Source organism: Eurosta solidaginis, chromosome 1 (genome assembly GCF_040869045.1).
Source record: "Eurosta solidaginis isolate ZX-2024a chromosome 1, ASM4086904v1, whole genome shotgun sequence".
Taxonomy (NCBI): Eukaryota; Metazoa; Arthropoda; class Insecta; order Diptera; family Tephritidae; genus Eurosta; species Eurosta solidaginis.
The window spans coordinates 24342926-24356760 of record NC_090319.1 but is presented as its reverse complement, the minus strand read 5'-3'; the positions used below and the strand labels follow the sequence as shown (position 1 = coordinate 24356760).

General features: G+C 38.6%; 2 protein-coding genes across 4 annotated transcripts in view; one reads left to right on the top strand and one right to left on the bottom strand.

Annotated features, from left to right (window-relative positions):
* The window catches only part of 5-HT2A (5-hydroxytryptamine receptor 2A), a 300397-nt gene that overhangs the window by 42104 nt on the left and 244458 nt on the right, over positions 1-13835 (bottom strand). The window lies entirely within an intron of this gene.
* LOC137250377 (uncharacterized) lies at positions 2670-11656 on the top strand. Of its 2 annotated transcripts, none has more exons than XR_010952930.1 (2): positions 2670-4234; positions 10541-11656. XR_010952930.1 is itself a non-coding variant. In XM_067783041.1 (2 exons), the coding sequence occupies exon 2, from the start codon at positions 5094-5096 to the stop codon at positions 10437-10439; it is 5346 nt and encodes a 1781-aa protein (XP_067639142.1). In that variant the 5' UTR covers positions 2684-4234; positions 4575-5093; the 3' UTR covers positions 10440-11647. The 2 variants fall into 2 exon arrangements, 1 of the variants encoding a protein (XP_067639142.1); XM_067783041.1 differs by having other exon boundaries at positions 2684-4234; positions 4575-11647.

Below are 13835 nucleotides of genomic sequence, written 5' to 3'. Positions count from 1 at the left end.
ATTGAATGCCCTTAATGATTAAAAATACAAAATATTTATACAGCTTTTTAAAATGAGCGCTATTTAAAAATAGTTGGGTCGTGTGAATAAAAAATAAGTAAAAACCTTTACTTCTAGATTCCAGGAATTTGAACAATAAAAACACGTCCGCATTTGAATTAAAGCAATGTATAGAACGGCAAGTTTTTATTATACCTTTCATGAACATGAAATGGTATATTAACTTTGGTCCGATGTTTATAACGTTGAGAAATATAGAAGATATACCGGATTGATCAGGGCGACGAACTAAGTTGATATGGCCATGCCCGTCTGTTCGTCCGTCCGTCTGTTTGAACGCAAACTAGTCCCTCAAATTTTGAGATATCACAATGAAATTTGGCACAAGGATGTATTTTTATATTATATTAGACATTTGTCGGATCCGGTAGGATCGGACCACTATAACATATATCTCCCATACAACCGATCGATCAGAGAAGACGATTTTGGTCATTCCTGCCGCAATTTAGAAAGTATAAACGTGAAGCTCGCTGATATATATTCTAATATATCATAGAAGATATACTGAAAAAATCACTTTGATCGGAGCTATATATAGTTATATCCCATACAACCTATCGTTCAGATATAAAGATTTTTGGCCATTTCTCCCCTAATTTAGAAAGTATAAACGTGAAACTCTGTGATATGTATTTTAATATATCATAGAAGATTTTCAGAAAAAATCACTTTGATCGGAGTTATATATAGCATATATCCCATACAACCGATCGTTTAGATAGAAAGATTATTGGCAATTTCCCCCTTAATTTCCAATATAAAATCATTAAACTTGGTGATATTTATTCTAATATATCAAAGAAGATTTCATGAAAATATCATTTCGATCTGAGCTATATATAGTATATATCCCATACAACCCATCGTTCAGATAGAAAGATTTTTAGCCCTTTCTCCCTCAATTTCCAATATAAAAACGTTAAACTTGGTGATATTTATTATAATATATTGTAACGAATATTAGCAGCACTATGGGATACTATCTGGCGGCCACCGTGGTGTGATGGTAGCGTGCTCCGCCTACCACACCGTATGCCCTGGGTTCACACACCGGGCAAAGCAACATCAAAATTTTAGAAATAAGGTTTTTCAATTAGCAGAAAATTTTTCTAAGCGGGGTCGCCCCCCGGAGTGTTTGGCAAGCGCTCCCGGTGTATTTCTGCCATGAAAAGCTCTCAGTGAAAACTCATCTGCCTTGCAGATGCCGTTCGGAGTCGGCATAAAACATGTAGGTCCCGTCCGGCAGATTTGTAGGGAAAATCAATAGGAGCACGATGCAAATTGGAAAGCTCGGCGTTAGATCTCTTCGGAGGTTATCGCGCCTTACATGTATTTATTTTTTTATGAGATACTATCATCTCCAAGCCGATGCTAAGCAGTGACTTGTTGCACATCAATAATTCAATCATTATGTCTACACATATGTACGTACACGCAGCGAGAAGCAACGCACAAACCCATGCTGATATCTGAGATGCTCCCAAAAGTATGCAATTAAAATTGTGGAATTGTCGCTCACAAATACATGTGCATATGAGAGCTATACACGCATATCTATAGTTATAATTATATGGCAGTAACTAAGTAAATTCTGGAAGAGCCTAGAAGTATGCAAACGAGAAAGCACAGAGTATAAAAGCACCAACAGTAGAGGCGCGACAATCAGTTTGATTTAAGCATTCCATCTGTCGAGTAGTATCAGTGTTATTTTTGAAAGTACTTTAATAAAAGGCCATTTTGCATTATTGAATAGTGGTATTATTTATTCAACAGTTTAGTGATTCGAACGTTAGGAGAAGATTGCAAATAAGGTAAATTCGTTACAATTGGTGTCAGAAGATGAATTGCTGAATAAATTCCGAAGACTTCGAATACAACTTGGACATGGAAAAGTGGAGTGAATTGAAGATCCAGCAGCTGAAGAAGGAGTTGGAGAACCGTGGATTGAATACAAGCGGCATTAAAATCGTACTTCAAGCACGACTACGAGAGGCAATGGAAGCAGAAGGAATTAACGTTCATCTCGATGTCGACGAGACAACAACAAAAATTGAAGAGAAAAACGAAACATTGCAGACAGTTACGAGCACAGACTTGAACATTATATTGGCTGCAATATCGGCACAAACATCGAGAGTAACATCAATGTCGTCGGAAATGTCATCTCAACTGGAAGAACAGAAGACATATAAGGCATCTCAACTAGAATCCCAAGAGAACCGTATAGCATCCAAGATGGAAGCACAGGAGACACGCATAACAGAAATGTTATCACAAATATGTCACCACAGCTCGAAGCAAAGAAGACATATTGTAATATTTGGGGATAATGAGAATAACGTAATTTAGGTCGCAGTGCCCATTTAGCGGCACCAGATAGAATTGAGTGCCATTGAAAAGACAGCAGATTGAATTGAGTTCTTTATTCAAAAGTTGTTTTCTTTAATACAAAATTTCTATGAGCTAAAATATTTACTTACACTAATACTTACAAACTAAGTATAACACACATATGCATTCAATTCAGTTCCCTGGGAACTGCATTCTAAGCATAAATAAAATTAGCTGTGGAATCTGCAACGCAAGCACAAATGAATCATGTTAATAATTTGTCTACAGGTAAAGGCTTGTCGCGAGCAAGCTCCAAACAGTAGCATACCAAGGTTCAGGTTACCACGGTGCACGGTGTACAAAATATTTGTGTTGAAGACATGAGCGATAACCTTATAGAGTTTGAGGATTAAAATAAATTTATATATATAATACATACATATTATCTGAAAAGAAAAATTATAATTATACTGAAATGAATTAATTTCTAATACTTACATTATAAATATTTACCTTTTACTTACCTTTGAAATATTTACCTATATGAAATATTTGCTTAAAATTACTTACCTTTATTCTATACTCACCCTTTTTGGAATACCATGTATATTTACCTGTTTGAAGAACCCTGTAAATAAGAAACATAATTACTGTTTAGCGTACACATATCTATGTATACCCACATACATATGTATGCTCTCAGCAAAAGAAGTAAACGGTCCAGTGGAATGTGCTGGGCCGTTGTAAAGTTAGTTATTCGCCATCAACCTAACTAATCACGCCGCTAAACTAAAGAATTATAATCGACTCAAAGTTAAAAGTGTCAATTGAAAAAATAAATAATTTATAATAAAGTTTGTAATTTCTATTTAAACCTAAAGTGTTTGCGCGTTTATTTATTGAAGTGAAGGGCTTCTCTAGTGCACCCTACCCCATATAGTGCCAAATTATACATGGTCCTTTGGTACCATACAGTGAACTAGCGACCTAGGAAATAGTGAAAATAATAATTAAATATTAATTACATTGAAAACAATATATTAAAACACTAAAAACCGGTAGACGCGACGCGCTAACATATTAATCTAATACAAAGTGCTGAAAATATAAAAAGAAACAAAATTTTTAAAATACTTAAAAAATACATTACAAGTGCTGAAAACATAGAAAGACAAACAAAAGTTTCAAAATACCTACGATATATACATTATATTAAAAATTATTAGAAATAAAATAAAAATACAAATTAAGTGAGAAATATTAAAGAATACAAATATACAAGTACAGAAAAAGTAAAAGCAACAAAAGTGCATCCAATTTTACTGAGAAAGTGAGTGAGGTGAAGTGAAGAACGCAAACGGTGAAGCTACAGTGGCCAAGTTCTGAAAAAAAGACGGTGAAAATAAAAAAGGAATAAAAACCTAGAAATTATTAAAAAGAAAAAGAAGAGATATTATATAGAAAAAGTTGTCGAAAAACAGGAAGAAAAACAAAAGTTTGAAAATATTAAAAAAGGAAAGAACGTAGGAAAATAAAAGAATTTTTATAATAAAAAAAAAAAAACGTGGAGCGCTTGTTGAAAAAAATAAAAATAAAACCAAATTAGACATAATTTACAAAAAAAAAACGATTTTCAAAGTGGTTTGGAAACGCATCCACAAAGTTTTTAATTTTTAAACCACGAGCAGTAGACCTGCAAAAGTGGTACCCGGCAGCAAAACCGACGCAACAACAACGAAGCAGTACTGCCGCTAGCGCAACAGCATCAGCGACACCGAGCGACAACAACAACAACAATCCAGCAACAGAAAAATCAGGTGGTAAAAGCAAATATGCCAAAGTAAGTACACCTTGCCCAAAACATATGCATATATAAGTGCAGCGGAATTCCCCTAAGCAAATAATCGCACTCATCTACGGTAAAGTTGACAGGATCTTGGAAAGAATCCGTACAAAACACCGCTTTGCGCAAATCTCTCTCATTTAATAAAATTCCGCTAAGCTCTTCTTATATATACATAGGTATATTGGTAATACTATCAAATTTGTGATTCTTACATATATCCATATATACTCATACCCATATCACATATTTACTTATATACCAATCCGCTGTAAGATTTGTCGGGTCTTATACTAGAATTTCCCCTTAAAATTTTACCGTATACCGTTTCTCACAGCCACCACAACAAATTTGCTCTCCTAGAATAAATTACTTTAGATATTGGTTGCGACTTACAAAAGTACAAAAGTTACATATATACACATATGTATTCGTCCCAAATCAAAAGGCAAACTCCGCCTTAAAACTGCAAAATATTTAATGCTGTTTCGGTCCCTGAAACATTCAAAGTTAATCAGCGCATTATTGACTCTCTCAATTCCTTTTAGGTGTACTTATTATAACACCATTTAATTTAGGTAATTTGCAAATTAACTCCGCCCAACACTATTTATTTCTGTTCGCTGAATATATATATTTGTATGCACATAAACATACTTGGACTTAGATGCGCTAAGACAAGTATTTCCCACCCTCACTTGTTTATGCAAATCCGGCTAGTCAAAAGTACAGTGGCCCTCAACTTATAAAAAACAACTCAAAATACAGTGGGTCAAAAGAACTCAAATCACCCTGAAACTTTTGATACAATTTTAGAACCCCTAAATCAACTTCTTCCTATTGAATTAAATTCACAATGGGCGGCACAGGTGAAGAAAAACCACAATCCCTTCTACCCCAAGCACCAAAGAAAACAAGAGCGAAATCTCAGAGTGACGAAGAGGAAGCAGCAATCTTTAATAAAAAATTCATGTTTGAAGCCACAAGATTAGAGAAATTTTGCGACAAGTGGTGGAACATTGCGGAAACTGACCACTCGGAAGCTGGCCTCAAGACCTATCTGGAGCAACTAAACAAACACATGGCTTTGGTGGACATGGCGAATGAAAACCTTCAGATGAGCAACATTGAAGAGACAATAAGGAAATCGAGTGAGGAAAGATACGACCACATCAACGATTCAGGATTAAATACGAGACTACGGATAAATGAGATCCTCAGTAGTATTAGGCCAGCCCCAGAAGAAGCTAGCAGAACCGATCCGACTCCGCTAGCAACGCTCCCCCCTTCTAATCAACCCAATTATTTAAAGGTACCTGCATGTGACACAGAGGTCTTCTACGGAGGATATGAAGACTGGCCATCCTTTAGGGACATGTTCACTGCAGTGTACATTAGTCACCCCAAACTCTCTCCTGCTCAAAAACTTTACCATTTGAGGCAAAAAACCCGAGGTAAAGCAGCCCTCCTTATTAAAAATTACCCGCTTAATGACCAAAGTTTTGAGCTTGCGTGGAATGCATTAAAGCATCGATATGAAAACCGCAGAATTCTCGTCGACAACCAGCTCAAAACCCTCTTTAATATCCAACCCGTAACCAGCGAAAATGGTGAACGCATACAATATGTGCAAACCACAATCAATAATTGCCTCTCAACCCTTCAGGCAAACGGAGTATCCACAGCTAATTGGGACCCGATGCTAGTATATCTCTGCTCCTCCAAATTGCCAGACGAAACCCTAGCTTTATGGGAGCAATCCCTCAACTCTCGTAAGGAGTTACCTCTTTGGTCCGAATTGGACCAGTTTCTGACTACTCGGTATGAGGTGGTTGAACGCCTAACCACATATAGGCCTAACAAACCAAAGCCTAATCAATCGAATTTCACCCCGCGGTCTTCTACTCCTACTAATAACTCGTTCCACTCAAGGAACAAGACACACTCATTGCACACTGACCCAAAAAGGCAGGCTTCGTGCAAATTGTGCAACAGTAATCACTCGCTGATGAATTGTGTCAAATTTAAAGAGCTCTCAGTTCAAGATAGAAACAAATTCGTAAGGGAAAACAGGTATTGCCAGAACTGTTTGGCTTACTCCCACTCAGAAAGACAATGCGGAAGCAGTTTCACTTGCGTTTACTGCCAAAAGCGACACCACTCCCTCCTACACTACTCAGCCAACAACCAAACGCAAAACAGCTCAAAACCGAAGAAAAATCTCGTCACATCTCACGTGACCATCGATGAAGAAAAGCCTTGTACCTCTCAACAAGCGGCATCGATGAACTCTGAGCTAGCTCCTCAAAACAGCACGAAGAACGTACTCTCACACTTCTCTAGTAGTAGAGAGCGAACCTTGCTCCCTACAGCAAACATTCCCGTGTTACACAAAGGAGAAACCTTTAATATTCGTGCTCTTCTGGACCAAGGATCCCAAAAAACTTTTGTAACCTCTAGAATACAAAAGCTACTTGGTCTACCCGTTCAAAAGACCAATTACGAAATATTGGGAATGGGCGGACGAACAGTCCAGAAAGCAGATAAGGTGTGCTCAATCACCATATGTTCTCCAGATCTCAATATTAAAATCGCAACTAATGCGATCATACTCCCTCAACTGACGCAATTCTTGCCAACGTTTAAAGTCTCTTATATAGACCTCAAAGAGTACTCAACACTCTCTCTAGCAGACCCCAACTGTTTCGCGCCTGCCAAGATAGATATGGTACTAGGTAGCGACATACTCCCTCAAATACTGATTCCGGGCCTCAAAACCAATGTAGCTGGAAGTTTAATAGCCCAGAACACAATCTTCGGGTGGATATTAAGCGGGCCACTTAAGGAACAGATCTCAACATTCTCAACTCAAGTAGTTGAAACGCAAAAGGAGTTCCTCGAAGACCTACTCAAAAGGTTTTGGGAACAAGAAGAAGTGCCATCGGCTTCCTCTCTCAAAGACGATGATCTAATATGCGAAGAGCTCTACAAAAGTACCACAATCCGAAGAAATGATGGCCGCTACGTAGTAAAACTCCCATTTAAAGACTCGTTTCCCAACTCAATAGCTTTAGGGCACTCTAGACCCGCTGCTCAGCAACAATACCTCAGCGTAGAACGAAGCATTGAGAAAAAACCAGAGCTTCGAACGACCTACTCCAACGTCTTAGCGGAATACTTAACCCTAGATCATATGGAGCCCACAACCCCTCGGGAAATTATACGTGATGGAAAGTATTTCTCGTTTTACTTACCACATCATGCCGTACTCAAACCCGATAGTAAAACTACTAAAGTCCGAGTAGTTTTCAATGCATCCAAACGATCTCACTCCGGCATCTCACTCAACGACGTGCTTCATACAGGTCCCGTTTTACAAAATGATTTAATGGTCGTTATACTCAACTGGCGACTCTACAAATATGTATTTAACGGCGACATTGAGAAGATGTATCGGCAAATATATGTCCACAAGGAAGATCAAGACTTCCAACGAATACTCTTTCGTCAATTTCCTCAAGGCCAAGTAGAAGATTTTAAATTAAAAACAGTAACCTTCGGTGTTAACTGTGCTCCCTACTTGGCGATTCGCACCCTGCAGCAGCTCGCAGAAGACTGCAAAGCCGAACTCCCCCTCGCTACCAACGTTCTCCTGCGAGAGACCTACGTGGATGATATTCTCTCAGGCGGACATAACATACAGTCCATTCGCGAAACCATGACTCAGTTGATCGAAGCACTAAAGTCAGCAGGCTTCCCACTCAAAAAAATGACAGCGAACCACCCAGAAATATTGGAATCAATCCCCGAATCTGATCTTCTCGATGCGGACTTTCTAAAATTCCACGACTCAAGCTCCACAAAAACTCTTGGAGTACGCTGGAACGCACTCGAAGACTCCTTCTCTTATTCTTACAACCCCATATCAGACGCACACTCGGCAACCAAGCGATATATTCTCTCGTCCGTCGCGAAACTTTTCGACCCGGCAGGATGGCTATCGCCTATAATGATAGTAGCAAAAACTCTCCTGCAACAGCTCTGGATGGAAGGAACGGATTGGGATGAGCACATCAAACCCGGTTCACTTCTCAAATGGAAATCCTTTACGGAAGACCTCTCAGCAATTGGAGATATAAAAATTCCACGTTGGGTTCAATTCACCCCCAACGTGCCCACTCAGATACATGGTTTCTCCGACGCCTCTGAAAAGGCATATTGTGCCTGCGTCTACTTAAGAGTTCAACACAGCGATAACTCTATATCCTCTCACTTACTCGTAGCAAAAAGTAAAGTTGCACCCCTACAAACAGTGAGCCTTCCCCGATTAGAGCTCTGCGGAGCGTTACTACTCTCAAAATTAGTAAAGCATATTCGAACTTCGCTTAAACTCACAGGGAGCAACTTGACTCTGTGGACAGACTCCTCCATAGTGCTGGCTTGGCTCGAAAAGCCACCACATACATGGAAAACCTATGTAGCAAACCGCGTATCCCAGATACTCGACAATGTCAGTAACGCAACGTGGCGACATGTACCCAGTGGAGAAAATCCAGCCGATATGGGCACTCGGGGATGTCGACCCCAGGACTTGGTCGACTGTTCACTCTGGTGGAACGGCCCAAGGTGGCTCGTACACTCCCTTCCTGACTGGCCGAAAGATAGCCATCATAATGACTCACCCCCAGAACAACGACGGATAAAAGCCCTGCACTCACTGGAAAATCATGACTTTCTGGACCGGTTTTCGTCATTTGCTCGAGCATTGAGAGTCCTCGCTTACATTCGCCGATTTGTCTCGAAGTCCAGGAAACAGCTGATACCCTCCACAATTCATCTCACCCAAGAAGAGATTCGTCATGCAAAGGTGCAGCTCATTGCGAACGCTCAGAAAAACCAGTATGGAAAAGTGATTGCAGACCTCAAAGCCGCAAAGTCTCTCGGAAAAGGAAGTGCGTTGCTCCCGCTCAACCCGGTCTTGGACGAAATGGGACTATTACGCGTAAATGGACGCCTCGCCTATGCAGACATTAGTCACAACGAAAAGCACCCTATAATCATACCCGACAACTCACGGTACTGCGCTCTCCTTTTGGACTTCCTCCATGCAACCTTACTCCATGCCGATGCACAAGTTATGATCCGCATGGTCCAACAAGAATATTATATTCCCCGCCTGAAACAAAGGGTGAAAAAATGCATATTTCAGTGCAAGAAATGCACTATCTATAAGCAAAAAATGAAATCTCAAGTGATGGCCGCTCTACCACCAGAGCGCGTAACTTACTCACTGCCCTTTCATACCACTGGAGTAGATTTTGCAGGGCCTTTCCTCGTCAAAACGTCAACTCTCCGACGTGCATCATACGCCAAAGCATACGTCTGCGTTTTCGTATGCTTTTCCACCAAAGCCATACATCTCGAAGTCTGCTCAGACCTCACCACTGAAGCTTTCAAAGCAGCATTCGCCCGTTTTGTGGGCCGTCGAGGCATCCCCTCAAAGATTATGTCCGATAATGGTAAAACATTTGTAGGAGCCCAACGCAGCCTGCAACGCGAGTTTACCACATTTCTCCAGGAAGCTGCCGAAGACATCGTAAGCAAATATGCTCTCCACGGACTCTCATGGCAGTTTATCCCTCCGTACGCCCCCCACATGGGAGGATTGTGGGAAGCAGCAGTGAGAAGCTTTAAAATTCACTTAACCAAGGTTGCCGGAAACCAGAAGTTTACCTTTGAGGAGTTCAACACTCTCCTCATTCGCATAGAAGCGGTCCTCAACTCCAGACCGCTTTCACCAATGTCACAAGACCCCGACGATCTAAAAGCTTTAACTCCAGGTCATTTTATACGCGGTGCTCCCCTTCTGTCTATTCCTGAGCCTAACTGTGAGAACCTCTCTTTAGTGAACAAATGGCAAAAGCTAAAGGTACTGCATCACCAATTCAGCAAACGCTGGAAAACCGAATACCTCCAGGAACTCCACAAGCGATACAAATGGCAACGCCAAGAAGCCAACGTTAAGGAAGGTGACCTCGTCGTCATTAAAGACGATCTCTTACCACCCAACGAATGGCGGTTAGGCCGAATCACAAAACTTTATACTGCTCGTGATCAAAGTGTTCGCGTAGTAGATATCCGAACCGAGGGCGGAACTGTCACTCGCAACATAACGAAACTCTGTCTGTTACCCCCCGCCTAATCGTATTCCTCAGTTTTTATAGGACCCCTCATGATACCCGAATGTAATCTCTCCTCATCACACATACCCCCTTCTAATAAGGTTTCGACGTTTCTTTCCAGATCCAAGGATTATCGGAAGTGCCGCCTCTGCTGCCGCATTCACTCACTTCGATTTTGCCGCGCTTTTCTGGCTATGACTCCAGACGAGCGCTATGAATCCGCAAAGGCGCACCGTTACTGCATAAATTGTTTAGCCACCTCACATGTAACGGGCGCCTGTGACTCTCCAACAAGTTGTCGTCGCTGCGGGCTAGCACACCATACTCTGCTTCACAGGCCCCCCCGCGCTCTATCAAAACGCTCGCCAAATCATGACCGCGAAACAAATCGACCTCCGAGGAATCAGAAACAGCGAACTAGCACGGCAACCAGGCCGAAGTCCACTACTCAGTCCCAGCGCAGACGTGTAGAGAAGCCGCGCCAACCACGTCGTCCTATCCTCCAAAGGCGCCTTCGCGGCTTATTCAATCAAGCCAAGGAAACGCTGGAGGAGCTGCAGGATCTCATGCAGATCACCTCGCCCCAGGCCCGCCGGCATGTTGAAGACATGAGCGATAACCTTATAGAGTTTGAGGATTAAAATAAATTTATATATATAATACATACATATTATCTGAAAAGAAAAATTATAATTATACTGAAATGAATTAATTTCTAATACTTACATTATAAATATTTACCTTTTACTTACCTTTGAAATATTTACCTATATGAAATATTTGCTTAAAATTACTTACCTTTATTCTATACTCACCCTTTTTGGAATACCATGTATATTTACCTGTTTGAAGAACCCTGTAAATAAGAAACATAATTACTGTTTAGCGTACACATATCTATGTATACCCACATACATATGTATGCTCTCAGCAAAAGAAGTAAACGGTCCAGTGGAATGTGCTGGGCCGTTGTAAAGTTAGTTATTCGCCATCAACCTAACTAATCACGCCGCTAAACTAAAGAATTATAATCGACTCAAAGTTAAAAGTGTCAATTGAAAAAATAAATAATTTATAATAAAGTTTGTAATTTATATTTAAACCTAAAGTGTTTGCGCGTTTATTTATTGAAGTGAAGGGCTTCTCTAGTGCACCCTACCCCATATAGTGCCAAATTATACAATTTGTTTGTACAAATGAATAAATGTGTCAATTGCATCTCAGGCCATACCAAAGCGAGCAAAAATATATGAATGTACAAATGTATTAATATGTATGTAAGAGTCAATGTATTTTAAGACATTCCAAAACAGGTCGAAATATATGTTTGTACAAATGAATGAATAACTTAATGAGTGAATGCTACACCATCCGCCTTTGAAATAGTAGACATATATAATTTTGTACACGAATTATCTATGGCTACTCAAGTTAGGCCATTGATTTTAATCCGTTTGTGCTTACTTTGCTTGTTGAGGTTTTTTTTTTGTCAGTATTTTATGACATTTAGCTTGATTTCCAAAGAATAGTTTACATTTGGTTTTCTCTTTTGTTTTGTTTTATTATTGTATTTTTCTTTTGAATACAATAAACATTTTCTTTGTGTTTATAAAATTAAAGTGCTCTTATTCTATGAGTTTAAGTCTATTTTTATGTATTACAAATTTCTTATAATTATTATTTTGATTTATGTTTTCTATGTTTCTATTTTCTACATTGCTTTTATCAAGCTTTACTACTCTAAATGGAATTATAGTAACATTATTATTTTTATCGATCTTTTCTGCCTTATAGGGAATTAATGTAAAATTATTGTTTTCATAGATATTTATTACTCTAAAGGGAATTATAGTAAAATTATTATTTTTATCAATTTTTTCTATCTTATAGGGTATTAGGGTAAAATTATTATCTATTGTTTTTTTTCCTATCTTATGGAGTATTAATAAAATTATTTTTCCTATTCTACAGGTCATAATAAAATTATTTTTTCTATTGGTATTTTATATTCTGCAGGGCCCTATATGTATTTCTAATATCTACCTTATGACCTCTCTAAAAGGTGAGGTTATCCTAGATGAATCAAGTCAAACTAATATTTATATTTCTCAAAAAAAATAGTGGATATTAATTGTTTAGTTTTCCTTACCTTGGCTATTTCTATTAAACAAAGCTTTTGCATTGTTATTAAAATTAAAACGTATAGAATAAAAAACGGGATCTCTAAGTGTGTGATATAGAGTGGATTGGGTAAATTCAGTTGCTGTTAGAGCAAGAAGTAGTTATATAGTGATAAGTGGTTAACCCAATGGGTACAGTGGATGCAAAAATGTTTCTTATACCATTTTTCATATTTTTCCAGCAATATTTTGTCTGATCGTATGCGATGATGGCCAACCCATATTGGATCGTCATGATCCGGGGTGGGCGTGAATTTAGCACCTGCTAGGCGACCAAATATGTATACGATAAACGAGAGCACAACGGCCACTTCGTCAAAATCAACGACAGCTCTTTTAGTTTGATTTTGATGGTCCAACAGTAAGGAAGTGTCGCACGCGCGCTTAAAACAGAGTACCAAAGAATGCGTGTGACACGTGCTCACCGTTCAAGCATTGACATCAAACTAAATAAATAATTGATTTTGCTTTCGTGTTCGCTACGCGTTCGTGTTTACTAAAACACATTCTCAATTTGGTAACTGTGTAAATGTATTGGTGCCCACCGATGGCCATGATATTTATGAAGAATTTCTTATTTGCTTTTTTTTTTGGATTTTTTCGACTCTTGCCACTCGCATAACTCCTGAGGTTAATGCTATTATTAGATCTTTTGAGAACTTTGTACGTTTTTATATTCTTTAAACAACATTTCCTTTTGGATTCCAGGAATGTGAACAAACACTCCCAACATTTTAAAGCAAAAATATTTATTTCTAGATTACACGAATTTGAACAATAAAAACACTCCTGCATTTGAATTAAAGCAATGTATAGAACGGAAAGTTTATATTTTTTTTTAAGTCAGCCCATTTAACCTTGAATAAATTTTTGATTAGAAGTGCCTAATTAAAATTTCATTGCCCTTAATGATGGAAAATACGAAATATTTATACAGCTTTTTTAAACGGCCGTTATTGGTACATATATGGCTCGTGCGAATAAAAAATAAGCAAAAACCTTTCCCTTTAGATTCCAGGAATGTGAACAATAAAAACTCTTACAGCATTTTAAAACAAAAACATTTATTTCTAGATTCCGGGAATTTGAACAATATAAACATTTCCGCATTATCATTTTATCTTTTCCCATAAATAGCTAATCAGGCATTGTTTTTACATGTTTTTTCTTTGCAATATAATTATAAATGACATAAAAAGCTTCAAGTTAAAGCAGTAACATTTAAATTGTATAAAT